We start from the raw sequence: 18,867 nt of genomic DNA, 5'->3' as shown, positions 1-18,867 counted from the left end.
TTAACAGCCTGGTGGGAATTTCTCAAAATATCAAAATCCTCAATTCAACTGTGCAAAATGACACCCATCTGGAACAACCCAGAGATCCTCATAAAGAAAAAAATTATCCACTTCCCAGCTTGGCAAGCAGGGGGCATAAAACAACTAGAGCACATAATTATTGATAGAAGATTCATAACTCCCCAGGAACTTCAAGACAAACATGGAATAAATAACTTCTTGGAATATCAGCAACTTAAATCAAGTATTACTAAAAAGTTTAAATAACGAGACGATTTAAAGCTACCAGATGTAGTTACCACTCTGATCAATTTCTCAATGAATAAAACTCTCTCCAAAATATACAAACTTTTATGTAATTTAGATAATAATATTTCACTTCCGACAACAAAATGGGATGCGGATTTGAGCATCAGCACAGATGAAAGCTTTTGGTCAGAACTTTGTCTAAACACCTTTAAACTGACAAAAAGTCCAAATCTGCAGCTAATCCATTTCAAAACTCTTCACAGAATTTACTACACTGGACAGAGGATGTTCAAGATGGGTCTCAGCAACTCAGACATTTGTCAGCACTGTGACAGTAATCTACCCGACAATTACATGCATGCACTATGGTTCTGCATGCCTGTCCAGGCTCTCTGGCAGCAGGTATGTGCCGATTTATCAGTCTGGCTTAAGGTTTCAATCACGGCCTCACCGTCACTTTGTGTGCTTGGTGACATGAGTGCCATCAATATAGAAGAAGGATTAGCATCTATCATTTTCATAACTCTTTGCATTGCTAAAAAAACTATTTTAATAAATTGGAAAAGCAAGAAAAATATAAATATAAGTCAACACAGAAATCTGCTGTTTGATCATATCAGCTTGGAAAAAATGTCAGCCCAAGGTTCTAGTAACTTTGAAAGAATTCGGTCTCTCTGGTCTCCCATAGCTAACTCCATGACTTAGGGGGTGGGGGGGCCTGGTCGTCGCTGCTCCTTGCCCTTCTGCCGTGGGCTGGGGTGGGGGTCGGGAACTCCGGTGCCTGGCGGGGGGTGGTGGGGGCTCCGTTGGTCGGGGGGTCGGGTCCGGCGCCTGGGTGGGGCGGGCTGGGGCGCTGTGTGGTCCTCTGGGCTTGGGTGTGGGGTTGCGTGGTGGGGGGGTGGGGTGGTGGTCTGGCTTGGCTTGGGGGGGTGGTCCCTTTGCCTGTGCTGGGGGGGGTTGGCGGGGGGCCCTGCTCGGGGGGGGGCCCAGCGGCGCTGGATGGGCTGCCCATCTACACCTGGGGCTGGGATCAGCCCTTCCCTGGCTCTGGGGCGGGACGGGACAACCCTCTTGGGGCCCCCGATCGCTCTGGGTGTCATCCGCTTCGGCTGCGGGGTCTGGGGTGGGGTGGGGTGGGGGGTCTTGTCGGCCCTGTCCTGTGGGGGGTCATTCTGGGGGAGGGGGGGGGGCACTATTGGTACGGGGCAGGGGGGGTTGACGGGTCGGGGTCTCCGCTGAGGCCATCGGCGGTTCCCCCGGCCGGTTGGCTGCCTCGGTCCCGTCGAGGCCTGACCAGAGCTCTTCTTGGGCCGGCGTTTGGGGGTGGGGGCCTGGGCTTGCTCCGGGGGGGGGGGGGGGGGGGGGGGGGTGACGCTTTCTGGCTCCTCTCTCTCTGTGTGGGGTGGGTGGTGCTGGGCCATGGGGTGTCGGCGCCTCCGGGGGTGGTGCCCCTGGGCTGGGCGGGCCTGCCCCCTTTGCTCTTCGGGGGGCGGGGAACGGCTGTTTGACCACCGGGGGACAGTCTACCAGCTGTCCCCAACTTACCCCCTTCCTCATATAACCTCATATTAGGGTGAGGGGGTGGGGGGCTTAGCCTGCAATGAGCCTTGGGGGGGGGGTTACTTGGCGGTGGCCCCCCTCCTATGGTTGCCGGATGGAGTGGGCCCCCCCTCTTTCGGTTTTATTTGCACCTTAGACATTTAGGGCCCCTTGGTGGGGAGGGTGAGGGGACGTCACTGTGAGTAATCAGGAGATGTCCCCTTAGTGCCCTACCCGCCAATTTTAACTGCACCCCCCTTAGTATACACACCTCTTCCCGCCTCAATATATACATCCCAACATAAACACACACACATGCACACACACACCCTCTCAAACACACATACACGCACACACATTTTGCAAGGAAGGTGGGACCTTGGACCATCTGTCCCCTACCTCTTCTCTGGTGGGGGGTACGGGCCCCTTTGCAGCGGCGGCCGTGTCCCCGGGGTGCCGGCTTCCTGGGCCCGGCGGTGCTCTCTCCGCGCGGTGGGGGGGGGGTCACATTATATCTGAGGTGTTCGTGTCCCTGGGGGGTGGGTTTTGGTCCTTGCTCCTGAGCGCTGGGCCCGGCCAAATTTCCAACTGTGGCCGAGCCTGGTCGGGCCATATTTACAACACCCCTTGTGGGCCCTCTTTTTTCCCCGGGGTTCCCTCCTCCTGGGCGGGGGCGGCGGGCCCCTGCCTTGCTCCTCCCTGGACCAACGGTGGGCCGGGCGGATGGCTGCCTGGAGTGCGGAGCGGGTCTCCCTTGGGGGGTCCTGGCTCGTACCTGGGGTTGGGGTGGGGGGATGCCCGGAACTCCTGGGTGGTGGTGGGGTGCTCGTCTGGGGCTGTGGGCGTCCTTCTCCGGTGGGGCCCTGCGTTGGGCTCTCCCGGCGTGGCGGGGGGGCTGCTCTCCTGGTTTGGCTGGGGCGGCGCTCTCTTTCCCTCCGTGCCTCCCTGCTCTCTGGCTCTGGGGGCCTTGCGGCGGTCCTGCTGGCCCTGGCCTGGGTGGCGGGCTTGGTCGCCCGGGCGGCGGTTGTTCCCTGCCGGTTCCCGTGTGGCGTTGGGGGGATTCCGGCTGCCGCTGCTGCTGCGGTGGGGGTCTTGGGGTGGGGATGGCTGGGCACTCTCCCTCCTTCTTTTCACGTTCCACCATCCATTTTAGAAGAACATAAACACTCACCTGAGCACAGGTGTTAGCTCACCTTTGCACTAACAGTTTGCATGATTGAATGACTGAAATATTTCACACTAGATGGTTTTAAGGCATAAGTATGCGTCTGAACACTATCTGTTTGTGTGCATGTCGACAGGTGGACATTTTTGCAGCTAGCAGGTGTGTTTATAACATTTGAGTGTGTGTGTGGACAGGCCCCGCCCTTTTTGTACTACATTTGAACCTTACCATAATGATTAACAACCAGTAAACTTGTTGCTTTAAGCTGCTTCATGGTCTTATCCCCCTTCCCCTCCTATTATCACCCTCCTACCCCCCTCTCTCTCTCTAACATCCCTCCCTTTTCTTCCCTCCTTTCCTTTTCCGTCCGGTCCAACACCAAAAATTTTCAAACATGATTGAAATTAATAAAGTTTGGCCTCAATTACAAAAGGGGTTCATTCAGACATACCTTTGGTTTGTCTAAAGATTAATAACCCCTCTTGTTAAAGTAAAATATGTCCAACACAAGAGGCCCTCAGCTCTCATCTGTCTGCCCAGCTATTGGACAGGACAAGTAAAAAAAAAAAACGTCGCCGAATCTCCCGGTGTGTACAGGCCTTAAATGCTAACTTAGAGGAATGTAAATGCTAACTTAGAGGAATGTAAATGCTAACTTAGAGGAATGTAAATGCTAACTTAGAGGAATGCGAAATGCTAACTTAGAGGAATGCGAAATGCTTACTTTGAGGAATGTGAAATTTTTACTTTGAGGAATGCGAAATGCTTACTTTGAGGAATGCGAAATATTAACTTGGAAAAATGTGAAATGCTAACTTAAAGAAATGTGAATGCTAAGGAAAGTGTATGTCTAAGAATGTGAAAGCAAAACAAAGAATGTGAAAACAAAAAAAAAGATGTGAAATAAATATTTTACTGCATGAGTTGACTGACAGAAGTGAGTGACCTTGGGAGCATTTCGGGCAGTCATCTCACGCAGGTGGTTACTTAGGTCACTCCCCCTAGGGCGAGTCAGTTAAATCAACTCACCTGTGCAGCATCCTATTTAAGTCCAGGGGTGTAAGCTTTTCATCCTTCTTTACAGCAGCACTGCGTTCTTCGTCCCCACCCTCCTCCCCGGCTTCCACCTGTGAGCTCCGTTAGGGGTAGTTATCACCCAAATGTTTATGGAAATTTGTCTCATGGAATGGCACGGAGTCTTATGCCAAACTAAAAGAATGTGAAATGGCAATTATAGAGGAACGTGAAATGCCAACAAAAATGAATGTGAACTAAGAGGAATGTAAATGCTAACTTAGAGGAATGTAAATGCTAACTTAGAGGAATGTAAATGCTAACTTAGAGGAATGCGAAATGCTAACTTAGAGGAATGCGAAATGCTAACTTAGAGGAATGCGAAATGCTTACTTTGAGGAATGTGAAATTTTTACTTTGAGGAATGCGAAATGCTTACTTTGAGGAATACGAAATATTAACTTGGAAAAATGTGAAATGCTAACTTAAAGAAATGTGAATGCTAAGGAAAATGTATGTCTAAGAATGTGAAAGCAAAACAAAGAATGTGAAAACAAAAAAAAAGATGTGAAATAAATATTTTACTGCATGAGTTGACTGACTGAAATGGGTACCGGTTGAAAAATACCGTGTTAGAAGACTTTAGGATGATGTGCTAGTAGCCTGTCCCACCTAAAGATAGGTACCCACAATGGCATGTCCATCTGGGCTAAGAAACAGGTTCTGTTCTCTACTGTTCCTGCTCCTCTTTTATCAATGATAAACAAGAGGGAATAATATGATGACAGGGGTTGTATGACACACTGTCCTTAGCAGACAAGGAAGGATACTGTTGAACCCAAAACATGTCCAAATGGTTCATTATACGTTACCCTTAAACTTTTCAATTTGTTTCTGTGCTTGTAAATTGTAACCTCCTACTTGTATTTCAAATTAAAGGAGCACAGAGAGCAGCAGTCTTGTTAGAGAGAGAGAAAGGTGGTGGAAGACCTCCACCACACTTGTTTTTCCTCCCTTGTGCACAAGAAACTTTGCTTGTTGGTGTTGTCTAACTGTGTTTTTATTTAATGATCTAGATAAATATATCTGACATACCTAAATAAATAAGTTGTCTGTATCTATAGACAACATTGCTGTCTTGTGCTAAAAGTATATTCAACTCAAAGGAACATTACTGTAGTTAGCAATAAAAATGGTGAAACTGATTTCCATTTCTATTGTGTGGTCCTAATGGCAACAAAACACTACAGATAACTGGGTATTTTATCTCCAGTGTCCTTTTAATATTAGACGTTGAAACACAGACCTGCAGAACTTGAATGATTCTTTTTTCTTGAAGGCATCCTGATTCATGGAACAAACTTGCAAGACAACATTCAAAAAACAGTTTAGAAAGAAATAACAGTGGAATCCAAAGAAATACACAAGTCTGAATGAAGAGCTTGTGGCGCAACCTGACCTATGTAGTCGGAGAAAATGCAGAAAACTGAGCATTGAAAAGCAGAGGACAGACAGGTTTGGTTTTGTTATGACAAATGTGTGTATTTTCTCCATCTGCATGGTCAACTTGAGGTCAAGAGCAGATGAGAAAAGCATGTATACATCAGAAAATAAAACAACAGTGATTGTCTCCTCCTCACACAGAATCATCATCCTCGTCTTCTGGTTGGTCTGGTCTCGTGTTAGTTGGAAATCTCAGGTTAGATCTCCAAACTCCTGCAACAAACACAAGTGCAGCCTGTAGTTCTGACACCGCTATTGCATATTTAGAGCTGAAAATACTTGAAAAGCTAAATTTGTGTTTTTACTGACGGTAAAAAAAAGCTGAGACCAAAAGAGGGATGAAGATGACGAAGGAGAATCGCAGAGTGTTTCCAATGAAAAAGTGGAGAGAATTTTCCTGCTGAAGTTGTGACTATCAATAAACAAACGAACAAAAACAGAGTCAGCAGAGAAATAATGACCCCCCCTCCAAAAAACAAACTTATCTTTAGATGCTGATGTCATGTGATACCTGAACTGGTGTTACCACCAGGTTTGTGTTGTTGCCGCCTGTGACATCACTTCCTGTTGGTACCAGCAAGATATATATATACATTTAAAGCTTAAATTACTTATACTGCAATATTACTTCAATTCATATATCCGTTCTGTTTTCAACACGCCACATCCCTTTTGGCTTCACGGTGTGCCAGAGTTGAACCTGGATGATGAAAGGGTGGTGGTGGTGGTGGGGGGGTGTTCACCCTAGATTGGTCATCCGTTTAAGAGAAAGCCGTACACCTCAGAGTCCCCTGGGGATGCCAGTGACACATAACTTCTTCAGCAATCTTGCTATTCCTGCTATTTCAGAGGACTCCCGGAAAAAATTGGAAGAGCCAATATTGAAGGCAGAAACAGTTGCCGCCATCAAGTCAATGCAGTTAAACAAGTGTCCTGGTCCAGATGGCTTCCCTACAGAATTTCTTAAAAGATTTTTCAGGTTACTCTCACTGATACTTTGTTCAGTCCTTTTAGAATCTTGCAAATTGAATTGATTACACCAGTCCTTTACTGAGGCATGCATTACACTTATTGCAAAGAAAGACAAGGATCCTACTGATTGCACATCATATAGACCCATCTCACTTTTGAATGCAGACACTAAGATCTTAGCAAAATTTTTAGCTCATAGATTGGAGAGCATCCTTCCTACCATTATTTCCAAAGATCAGACGGGCTTCATCAAGGGAAGACAGGCATATTTTTATATTAGACAGTTCTTTAATATAATTTATTCTGCCCCTGAAGACATACCCGAATGTGTGATTACTATTGATGCAGAAAAGCCATGCGATCGGGTCGAGTGGCCTTATCTGCTGGCTGTACTGGAAAAATTTGGCTTTATTAATTTGCCTTTAATCCATGGATCAAGTTACTGTATTCTGAGCCCACTGCAAGGATTCGCACTAACTCCCAAATATCAAGCCCCTTTAACCTGTACCGTGGCACCCGACAGGGCTGCCCTTTAAACCCTATACTCTTCAACTTAGCAATAGAACCTGCGATAGCACAGAGTCTCTTTATATGCAGATGACCTGTGGCTCTATGTCTCCAACCCAGCTCAGCCCCTTCCCTCTGCCCTGGCATTGCTCAGTCATTTTGGCAGTTTTTAGGATATAAGGTGAATATTAGCAAGAGTGAGCTCTTTCCAGTTAACGAAGCAACACGAAACCTAGACTTTAATAGTTTCACTCTGAAAGTCAAGTACATTAGATTCACTTATCTTGGAGTCACAGTTACCCAGAAATATTAAGATTTATTCAAAGAAAATGTTGCTGTTTATTCAAACCAAATCAAACTGATAGTCCGGCAGTGGTCCTTCCTATCAATGTCCTTAGTTGGACGAGTGAACGCTGTTAAAATGGTTATACTGCCTAAACTTCTGTATCTTTTCCATACTCTACCAATATGCATTACTTGCTCTTTTTTTCAGCAACTAGACACTCTTACAGTATATAAGGCAGGGTAAACAACCTCGTCTAAAGAAAATTTACCTCCAAAAAACTAAAATAGAAGGGGTGGTTTGCTGTTAGAATAAATTTGTACATGCGTTATCCCAAATTTACTCAGAACTTTTGTACTGTTGTGTTATCATATATGATAAAGTGTGTTCATTGTTTTTCTGCGAGGAACGTGATCCTGGGAATGCAGTAAAAGATTTTGTATTGACCTTGCGGCAGCTGTTCACCTTAAATCTGCAAGAAATGGACCTAATCTACAGTGGTGAACAAACGATCACAAGGGATGTTTTGATCAAAAGATCAAAACTCAGAGCAAAGTAGTGCATTGTCTGAGTACAAGCTTTTACTTTGCTCTCCACGCAAAAGGACTTCCTCGAGTCCGCGTCCTTTCTTTCGGCATACATATTGAGAAATGTTGGTTTAGGTTTAGATCCAATATTTGCCATGCCGAATCTTCGCTTCTATTACTGAGCATCCAATATAAGAAATATTTTGAATCGGTCTTTCTACCATGACCACTCAGATTGTCCTAACTGGATAGCGTTTGAGTTTTGCCAAGACAATAATCTCTCGCCTCTGACCTTTGTTGGCTCTGGTTTGCCTTTACATTGTATTGTATCTCTTAACAACCCTGTAGTTAAACACATACTGAAGATATGGTCTCAGTTTAGAAAACAGTTTGGCCTTCACAGTTTCTCTATTTGGAATTCTATTGCCATGAATCACCTTTTTAAGCCATCTACTATGGATCCAGGTTTCCTGCGATGGCATCACAGCGGTATCACTCGCTTTAAAGATCTACTTATAGAGGATGCCTTTGCCTCATTTGTTCAACTGAAAGAGAAATTTGATCTTTTAAACTCAGATTTTTTTCGTTACCTTCAAGTACGTCATTTCTTTGTTTCACAACTACCACAATTTTCAACTACCACAGAAACAAAAATAACTGACAAGATTTTTTCACTAAATCCATCCAGGAGGGGTTTTATTTCTAAAATGTATTTACACTGACCAAAAATATAAACCCAACACTTTTGTTATTGCTCCCATTTTTTATGGTATGAACCCAAAGATGTGAAACATTTTCCACGTACACAAAATAACCAGTTCTCTGAAATATTGGGTAACGCTTTCTTTTACAGTACAGTACTTACAGTGTACTTAAGTGGTATTTACATGGTACTTATAGTGTAACTACTGGGTACTTTCAGGGTACTTTTTATGGAATTTACCGGGTACTTACAGTTTGTTTACATGGTACTTTCTATGGGACTTTACTGGGTACTTACATGGTACTTTTTGTGTCTACTCTGTACTTACATGGTACTTACTGTGTATTTGTATGGTACTATTTGGTTCATACCTATGTGGTACATACTGGGTATTTATAATATTCTTACTGGGTTTTTACATGTTGTGCAAAGGTGTCTTTTATGGTACTTACCACATGTAAGAACAAGGTAAGTACAAATAAAGTACCTTGACCTTTAGGTCTGCACTGGCTGCATGTTTCATGGTATTTACCATCAATTTACCACAGAAACTACCCCTTAAGTACACTGAAACTGTAACTGTAAAAGAAAGTCAGCCCTATTTCCACTCAACTACATGGTACTTTCATTACTAAATACCGGGTATGTTCACTTGAATAGTACTTGGTACTTACCCCTTAAGTACACTGAAACTGTAACTGTAAAAGAAAGTCAGCCCTAATTCCACTCTATTACATGGTACTTTCAGTAGTAAATGCTGGGTATGTACACGTATTACCATCCCGTACAGTGTACATGAACACACTTGGTCTTCTGACCTCACCAAATGAGACAATGCTAACCTGTTGGTAAGGGTAAAGTAACTACATTGTAAAAAAAATATACTGGCCTGATTACTTCTTGTAACATGAGGCAAGTTTAAAGAGAAACAAGACAGCAGTGAAAACAACAATCTTTAATATGATACGTGTCTGCAGCATACAAAGTGTCATCACAATGAAATATGTTTTAAGTACAAAACAGTACAAAGGAGAATTCTAAAAAACACATTATTGGCCTGAGGGTCGTGCTTTTTGTCCATCAAAATTCTTTCAGCAGAGTTTGGTAACGGTGCAGGATTTCTTCAGGGTTTGTAACTGCAAGAAAATTCACAATATGAGCTCAAGTGAACATAAAAAGCATAACGACTTTGATGAAATACAAAATAAATTTTACTTATTTAATCATTTCTGTAATGAGTTTGATAAATCTCTATGAATTTTTTTATCGCTTTGACTGTAATGCTTGAAATTAATCAAGTACTATCCTCATTTAAAAACATGATAATAAATTATTCAAAACTTAACTTTTTTTAAATATTGTTCTAAAAATGAACTTGTTTTAATATATATTATATAATGTCAGGAAAATATGTAAAACAACAAGGCTAAATATTTACTTTTAATACTAAAAACACCCCGAGTGTGTGTTTTTGTTAAAACGGGGCAAGTAAAGTTGCAAATTCCCAGCGCACTTGAATGCAGCACAACTACCCCCAAAGTGAACGTGCAGATTAATCAGGAAAGCCTCGAGGCGCGCGCAACAGTTTGAATTTCTCTTCATCTGGCAGGTAAGCCAGTGTTTTTGTTTTTTAAAAATATTGGATAAATTACATGAAAATATTTAAACTGATCAAACTTTATAAAGAAGCTAACCTCGTGATTTCAAGCCACTATCTCTGTGTTTGAAACGTGACGTAAGAGCATGTCTACCTTACTGCAATAATTTCAGTTATTTCATGTATACATTTTCAAAGTTTGTAATGAAAATCTACAAACATCGTTTTTTCTTACCAGGAGAGTGGCACCTGTAAAACAAGCACGTTGCCTAAATGATAAAGTCTGTTATTCTGTGCTCGTTTGACTGAGCGCACGTCTTTCTGGGAAAATCAAAGAAAGGCGTTTATTTAAAATAATGATGACGTACTTCCGTCTTTTTACCGCTTTAAATCAGCTATGGTGAAGAAAACATCCCAGACGAATCCGTGAAGTCACAGGAGAGTAAGCTAAAGTAAATTAAATCCTCCAAGTGGACATATTATTTACATTAATGAAGAGTTTAACTGCCTTTTCCCCATTTTCTTTTTTTCGCCGTTTTTATTTTATTTTTATTTATTTTCAAATATGATAGAGACAACAATACCACCCAACAGTGAATGTAACTGTTTGAAAATTAAAACATATTTTTGTGAATAACTGTGTTGAATTTGAAATTGACTATTTATTTCTTTTTTCCTTTTCTTTTACACTGCCATGTTTTTCATGCTAATGCAAATTGTAGGTGCGAATAATATTTATAAAGAAGAAATACACACAGCAATTGCCAATTAAAACATTACTTTTGTCATTCTTTGTCTAAACAATTAGATTTTTTTTATGGCAATTTTGATTTTTTTTCTTTGATTTCTTTTTTGTTGTTATTGTTTATGTAACTAAAATATAAAGTTGTGAATAATCTATCATGTTCATAAATGAGGATAATTGATTAATTTCAAGCATTACAGTCAAAGCGATAAAGAATTCACAGAAATTTATCAAACTCATTACAGAAATGATTAAATAAGTACAATTTATTTTGTACTTCATCAAAGTCATTATGCTTTTTATGTTCACTTGAGCTCATATTGTGAATTTTCTTGCAGTTACAAACCCTGAAGAAGTCCTGCACCGTTACCAAACTCTGCTGAAGGAATTTGGATGGACAAAAAGCACGACCCTCAGGCCAATAATGTGTTTTTTAGAATTCTCCTTTGTACTGTTTTGTACTTAAAACACATTTCATTGTGATGACACTTTGTATGCTGCAGACACGTATCATATTAAAGATTGTTGTTTTCACTGCTGTCTTGTTTCTCTTTAAACTTGCCTCATGTTACAAGAAGTAATCAGGCCAGTATATTTTTTTTACAATGTAGTTACTTTACCCTTACCAACAGGTTAGCATTGTCTCATGTGGTGAGGTCAGAAGACCAAGTGTGTTCATGTACACTGTACGGGATGGTAATACGTGTACATACCCAGCATTTACTACTGAAAGTACCATGTAATAGAGTGGAAATAGGGCTGACTTTCTTTTACAGTTACAGTTTCAGTGTACTTAAGGGGTAAGTGCCAAGTAATATTCAAGTGAACATACCTGGTATTTAGTAATGAAAGTACCATGTAGTTGAGTGGAAATAGGGCTGACTTTCTTTTACAGTCCATTTTCAGTGTACTTAAGGGATAGTCTCTGTGGTAAATTGATGGTAAATACCATGAAACATGCAGCGAGTGCAGACCTAAAGGTCAAGGTACTTTATTTGTACTTACCTTGTTCTTACATGTGGTAAGTATCATAAAAGACACCTTTGCACAACATGTAAATACCCAGTAAGAATATTATAAATACCCAGTATGTACCACATAGGTATGAACCAAATAGTACCATACAAATACACAGTAAGTACCATGTAAGTACAGAGTAGACACAAAAAGTACCATGTAAGTACCCAGTAAAGTCCCATAGAAAGTACCATGTAAACACACTGTAAGTACCCGGTAAATTCCATAAAAAGTACCCTGAAAGTACCCAGTAGTTACACTATAAGTACCATGTAAATACCACTTAAGTACACTGTAAGTACTGTACTGTAAAAGAAAGCGTTACCAAATATTGTTCACAAATCTGTCTAAATCTGATAGTGAGCACTTCTCTTTTGCCAAGACAATCCATCCCACCTAGCAGGTGTGCCATATCAAGATGCCGATTAGACAGCATGATTATTGCACAGGTGTGCCTTAGACTGGCCACAAGAAAAGGCCACTCTGAAATCTTCAGTTTTGTTTTATTGAGGGGGTCAGGGGACTGAAGGAATATATATATATATATATATAAAAACGCCCCTCTCACCCTCCGCGGGTGGTTTCTCCTCCAAGCTCGGGTCCTCTACCAGAGGCCTGGGAGCTTGAGGGTCCTGCGCAGTATCTTAGCTGTTCCTAGCACTGCACTTTTCTGGACTGAGAGGTCTGAGGTCTTTCCAGGTATCTGTTGTAGCCACTCCTCCAGCTTGGGGGTTACTGCCCCGAGTGCTCCAATTACCACAGGCACCACTGTCACCTTCACTTTCCAGGCTTTCTCCAGTTCTTCTCTGAGTCCCTGGTATTTCTCCAGTTTCTCATGTTCCTTCTTCCTGATGTTCCCATCGCTTGGCACTGCCACATCCACCACAATGGCTTTCCTCTGTTCTTTATCCACCACTACAATGTCTGGTTGGTTCGCCATTACCATCCTATCAGTCTGGATCTGGAAGTCCCACAGGATCTTTGCCCTCTCATTCTCTACCACCTTCGGAGGTGTTTCCCATCTTGACCTTGGGGTTTCCAGTTCATGTTCTGCACACATGTTCCTGTATATTATTCCAGCCACTTGATTGTGGCGCTCCATTTATGCTTTCCCTGCCAGCATCTTACACCCTGCAGTTATGTGCTGGATTGTTTCAGGGGCCTCTTTGCACAGCCTACACCTTGGGTCTTGTCTGGTGTGGTAGATCTGAGCCTCTATTGCTCTGGTGCTCAGGGCTTGTTCCTGGGCTGCCAGGATGAGCGCTTCGGTGCTGTCCTGTAGGCCAGCCCTTTCTAGCCATTGGTAGGACTTCTTGATATCAGCCACTTCAGTTATGGTCCGGTGGTACATCCCATGCAGGGGTTTGTCCTCCCATGAGGATCTGTCCTCCAGCACTGTATCCTCTGCTCTCCATTGCCTGAGACATTCACTGAGCACACTGTCAGTTGGGGCCTTGAGCTTGATGTACTCATGGATCTTGGATGTTTCATCCTGGATAGTGGCTTCTACGCTCACTAGTCCTCGGCCTCCTTCCTTGCGGCTAGCATACAGTCTCAGGGTGCTGGATTTGGGATGGAACCCTCCATGCATGGTGAGGAGCTTTCGTGTTTTAACATCCGTGGTCTGTATCTCTTCCTTTGGCCATCTTATTATTCCTGCAGGGTATCTGATAACTGGCAGTGCGTAGCTGTTAATTGCCCGGGTCTTATTTTTGCCATTGAGCTGGCTTCTCAGGACTTGCCTTACTCGTTGGAGGTATTTAGCTGTTGCAGCTTTCCTTGTTGCCTGCTTCAGGTTGCCATTTGCCTGTGGAATTCTACGGTACTTGTAACTGTACTCGATGTCTGGTATTGTTCCTTCTGGGAGTGAGACCCCCCCTGTGTGGACTACCTTGCCTCTCTTTGTCACCATCCGGCAACACTTCTCGAGCCCGAATGACATCCCAATGTCAGTACTGTAGATCCTGGTGGTGTGGATCAGGGAGTCAATGTCACGCTCGCTCTTAGCATATAGCTTGATGTCATCCATGTAGAGGAGGTGACTGATGTTGGCCCCATTTCTGAGTCGGTATCCATAGCCAGTCTTGGTGATTATTTGACTGAGGGGGTTGAGACCTATGCAGAACAGCAGTGGGGACAGAGCATCACCTTGGTATATCCCACATTTGTGGATATAATGTGGATTATAATGTGGGATATATATATATATATATATATATATATATGTATATATATATATATATATATATATATATATATATATATATATATATATATATATATATATATATATATATAAAACTTGCCCCTATCACCCTTTCGTGGGTGGTTTCTCACTCAAGCTCGGGTCCTCTACCAGAGGCCTGGGAGCTTGAGGGTTCTGCGCAGTATCTTAGCTGTTCCTAGCACTGCGCTTTTCTGGATTGAGATGTCTGAGATCTTTCCAGGTATCTGTTGCAGCCACTCCTCCAGCTTGGGGGTTACTGCCCCGAGTGCTCCAATTACCACAGGCACCACTGTCACCTTCACTTTCCAGGCTTTCTCCAGTTCTTCTCTGAGTCCCTGGTATTTCTCCAGTTTCTCATGTTCCTTCTTCCTGATGTTCCCATCGCTTGGCACTGCCACATCCACCACAACCACATAGGATGGTAATGGCGAACCAACCATATATATATATATATATATATATATATATATATATATATATATATATATATATATATATATATATATATATATTTGTTGTCTTCATTTTATTAAGTTTTTCAGTTTTGTTTTATTGAGGGGGTCAGGGGACTGAAGGAATATATATATATATTTGTTGTCTTCATTTTATTAAGTTTTTCTGTCTCACTGAAGTTTAGTTTTATTAGTGTGTGTTGTTTCCGTCCTTTGAACTTTGAAGAAGCTTCCTTCAGTTGCATATGTGAGAAGGTTTTGACTGCAGCTCCAAGTTCATCCCCTGCAGGGACACTATGATCTTCTAAGGCAGGGGTGGGCAATTCCAGGCCTCGAGGGCCGGAGTGTCTGCATGATTTCCAGATAGTCTTGCACTACTCATGGCTGATTACCTGGTTCAGGTGTGTCAAGCCAATAATCTTGCCCTACTCATGGCTGATTACCTGGTTCAGGTGTGTCCAGCCAATAATCTTGCCCTACTCATGGCTGATTACCTGGTTCAGGTGTGTCCAGCCAATAATCTTGCCCTACTCATGGCTGATTACCTGGTTCAGGTGTGTCAAGCCAATAATCTTGCCCTACTCATGGCTGATTACCTGGTTCAGGTGTGTCCAGCCAATTAGAACGTGCCAGAGCAGGGTATGCTGGAAAACATGCAGGAATGCGGCCCTCAGTGCCCACCTCTGTTCTAAGGCCATTTGGAAGACTGGACTGTAGGTCTTACATGGACCATAAATTAATCATCTCTGTGACTGATTCAATCTGTGGGACCCACTTCAGGCACCAGCTCACGTGTGGAGAACAAAAGCTTTATGATCTACTGCCTGCGGTGATAGTTCCTGCCGCCTGTGGTGGACCACATGGGGAGCAGAGTCCAGATGCTGTGATTCCAAGCATGGACTGAAGAAAGTAGGCGGGCTCCTCTGTCAGCCAATCCGAGTGGCCGGAGGCGGAGTTTCGGCTGCCATCTTGCTTCCGGGGGAGGGGATTCTGACCACATGTTTAAAAGTCTGCACTCAAGGAAGTTCCTTTGTTCTCAGACAGCTGCATGTAAATTCGTATGTAACTTCTTACGTTTTGCAGACTTTGGATTTGGGAACCCAGATGATCTGTTTTATTTTGTTTTAGAGCTCTTTGTTAGGGGACAATAAAAACTCTTAATTTTATTCCGTTCGCATTTTCTGGTCTTCATCTCCCGACTTTTTTGAGCATGCGTGGAAAAACTGCAAAGCGACAGGTTTTTTCCTACAGGACTCAGACAACCAGTCAGTATCTGGTGTGACCGCCATTTTCCTCATGAAGTGCGACACATCTCCTTCGCATAGAGTTGATAAGGTCTACTTTGGCCTGTGGAATGTTGGTTCACTCTTCTTCAATGGCTTGAAGAGCTAGAGACGTGTATGTAAGAAAATCAGGAAAACTGTTGTGTGAACAGTCCTGATCTGACTCAAAGAAGACACAACAAAACAAAACAGGACTAGTTTTCTCTAAGCAGCACCTCTGTGACAGAACCTACTGAGTTCTTTGTTCCACATTAGAAGTTTTCAGAACTGAAGCTCAGCTTCCTTTTGATCTTCCACTGTCAGACAAATAGATCCATGAATGTCTTATTTTTCCTTTTCTGAGCTGGAATCTGGATCTGAACTGTACGACTGCATAGATCTGATATTGATCACTATTTTGTTGCACTGAGATGTTAAGATGGGGTTGTAAGGCAGTGGTAGAGAGAGTGTGAACAAAGTGATGATAGGAATTAGAGACAGCATGCTCCACACCAACAGTCCCAACCATAACTCAGAGGGGAATTTCTAATGAAGTCCTGCTGCTCTGCAGAAACTATTTCCTAGAAAACGACACGTTTTCAGATTTTGGCTAAAAACCACATCGTCATAATTGAAAGACCACTGGGAAAACTTTGAAAATTGATCAGATGATCAGAGTCGGACTCTAAAGATGTAGTTAAATCCTTCATCCCTCCTAATCCTCATCAGGTTACCTGAAGTTGGAGTGGCTGCTGTGGTCTGATGAATGTCTGATGATGAAGATGTTGTTCCTGATGAAGGTGTAGAGATCAAACGTGGTGCTGAAACAGATCATGGATGCTTGAAAGAAGATTTTTAAAATTCAAACTGCTGGTGATTCTTTGATCATTTTCTCACCTCTGTTAACAGTTAAGTGGACATGATGTTTCCCCTCATTGAACCATCCAAAAATCTCCACTTTGCATCCGTATAGTCCAGTATCTTCCTCTGTGACGTTCATGATGGTCAGAGAAACGTCTCCTTCATCCAGTCGACCCTGCAGCTGATACCTGCTGGAAGCTCTGCTTTCTTTGATCACTTTATGTCCGTCTGTGGCGAGGAGCTGGTTTGTGCAGCCACTGCTAGGAAGAGGACCTCGACCCCAACACATCTCTCTAGGTCCGTTGATTTTTATGTCATATTTACAGGGCAGAGTGATGCTCTGACCCATTCTTCCAATGACTCTCCCATCACATTCAGAGACTAAAGACAGAAAAAGATAAACAGCTTATGAAACTTCAGCCCCTCTAACCACAAAGTCTTCTTCACACTCTGTAGTTGCTTCTCTTCAAGCAGTTTCCTGTTTCTGAAACTCCCGTGTGTGAGGCCATCTAATGACCAGATGACCCTTAAGGAATGCCTCAACATCTTGGTTCTTCTCCACAAACATCTGTTTGTGGAGAAGAACAACATCTCAACAACTCAAACTCATGACAAATTAGTGAAAGTTAAAAGTCCTGGTTCAAATCCTAGACCAGCCTCCACTTTGTTCTGAGCAGTTGTGATGAGGAGGAAAGAGAAACTGCAGTAAAACATCAAACATCTGAATTCATGCAATAAGTTTCTGCAGAAAATAGAAAAGAAGATGCTGCTGCCCACAGAGCTGAGGAAGTTTATGCTAAATAAAGACCTGACCCACTGAAGTCCAGCTGAAGCTGAATGTTGGTTTGTTTCACATACCTTTGAGGAGCACCAGCAGCAGCACCAGGATCTTCATGACCGACAGTTATCGCACAAACACACACACTGACACACTGCAGTACAGAGACACACTGAGTCACTCACAAAAGAGGAACAAACCACAGAGCACCAGCAGACCCAGAGGCAGCACCTCCTTACTATCTAGTTGATTTAAAACAAAACAATTCTCTTCACCTGTAGATGTGACATCATGTCACAACATTTAGAAATGGAATTTTCATTCCTTTTGTTAGGGTTATTTAACATTTGCTTCCACGCTATTATCACCATAATATGATTTTCTCAGTTCTATCTTTCAGTAATAAAACAATGACGTGAAAAGTGCTGACTATACAAGATATGATGTTCCTGTACTGCTTGATTGAACCCCGCCCACCAATAAAACCAGACTGGATACACTGGGAACGCAGAACTCCTCTGTGACAACACTGAGCTGTGACAGACCGATTCTCCTTCTGTAGAAGTCTAACAGAAATTCTTATTTTCTGTGTGGTTCTTCTGTTTGTTAGGGAAAGTCAGACCCCTGACACCTTTAATGCTATCTGATGGAATCATTGATCAAAGCAGAGACAATTCAACTTAAAGGAGCACCATTCTCCAGAATCTTCACTCAGCACAATGGGTATCAAACTGCTGGCTGATCCTGGTAGAATTAGATTTAAAGTCATAAATACCCAACAAAAAGTCCAAATTCAGGAGATCATGAACCCGCAGGGAAATAATAAAAGGTCTACCAGGTTTGAAGGGATAAACTAAAAACAAAATGTGCTGGATAACTGAGAGGCATATTTAAGGATAAAAAATAAACAAACATTAAAAAGTAATTGTTACTGAATAGAATTGAACAACTTTATTAACCCCTCAAAGGGAAATTCACCCAAGCAAAACCCAGAATAAAATCAGACAACAAAAAAACACAAATTGTTGATTTGTGGTTCTTTGGTGCTTTACCTTCATTTTCTTCTTTTTCTCTGTGTTGTTCTTATTTTCTTTTGTGACACTAAATTTTCCTGCCTTTACACTTTCTCATGCTGAGCTTCCTGTCTGTTGGAAAGTGAAATATCTTGATCATGTGATTTGTGACAAATGGACTGATGATGATCCACAGACAGCACTGTTTACTGTACACTCAGGCAAATATTCTTTTTATGTTCAGTCGCAACAAAGAACCTTTTCTTCAGGTCCCACTGTACTCCTCTCTACTCTGTCCATCTGTGGTCTAACTATGAAGCAGCGAGCATGCAGAAGCTGCAGGTGGCCTACAGTGATGCCTTTAGGATTTTATTACAACCACCACCACAGAGCAGAGCTACAAAAATGTTTGTTTGTGCAGGAGTTCTATCTTAAAGCGCTTTTAAAACATTT

General features: G+C 42.6%; 1 protein-coding gene across 1 annotated transcript; it reads right to left on the bottom strand.

Annotated features, from left to right (window-relative positions):
* Positions 1-5,271: 5,271 nt before the first annotated feature.
* Positions 5,272-17,518, bottom strand: LOC111948676 (hepatitis A virus cellular receptor 1 homolog). Its single transcript, XM_023962762.1, has 4 exons — positions 17,482-17,518; positions 16,660-17,004; positions 16,497-16,583; positions 5,272-5,683 (listed from the first exon to the last, which is right to left on the bottom strand). Exons 1-4 carry the CDS (start codon positions 17,516-17,518, stop codon positions 5,604-5,606), a joined length of 549 nt encoding a protein of 182 aa, XP_023818530.1. The 3' UTR covers positions 5,272-5,603.
* Between the last annotated feature and the right edge of the window lie 1,349 nt (positions 17,519-18,867).

The sequence above is a fragment of the Oryzias latipes genome, chromosome 14, assembly GCF_002234675.1.
Source record: "Oryzias latipes chromosome 14, ASM223467v1".
Lineage (NCBI taxonomy): Eukaryota > Metazoa > Chordata > Actinopteri > Beloniformes > Adrianichthyidae > Oryzias > Oryzias latipes.
The sequence above is the reverse complement of the archived record's forward strand: the minus strand, read 5'-3'. Positions and strand labels throughout refer to the sequence as shown.

Coding starts and splice junctions, on each gene's coding strand:
- LOC111948676 (XM_023962762.1), bottom strand. CDS start 17,518: ATGAAGATCCTGGTGCTGCTGCTGGTGCTCCTCAAAG. Junction 17,005..17,481: donor GCTGCTGGTGCTCCTCAAAG/GTATGTGAAACA, acceptor TTCTGTCTTTAG/TCTCTGAATGTGATGGGAGA. Junction 16,584..16,659: donor CCACTTAACTGTTAACAGAG/GTGAGAAAATGA, acceptor GATCTGTTTCAG/CACCACGTTTGATCTCTACA.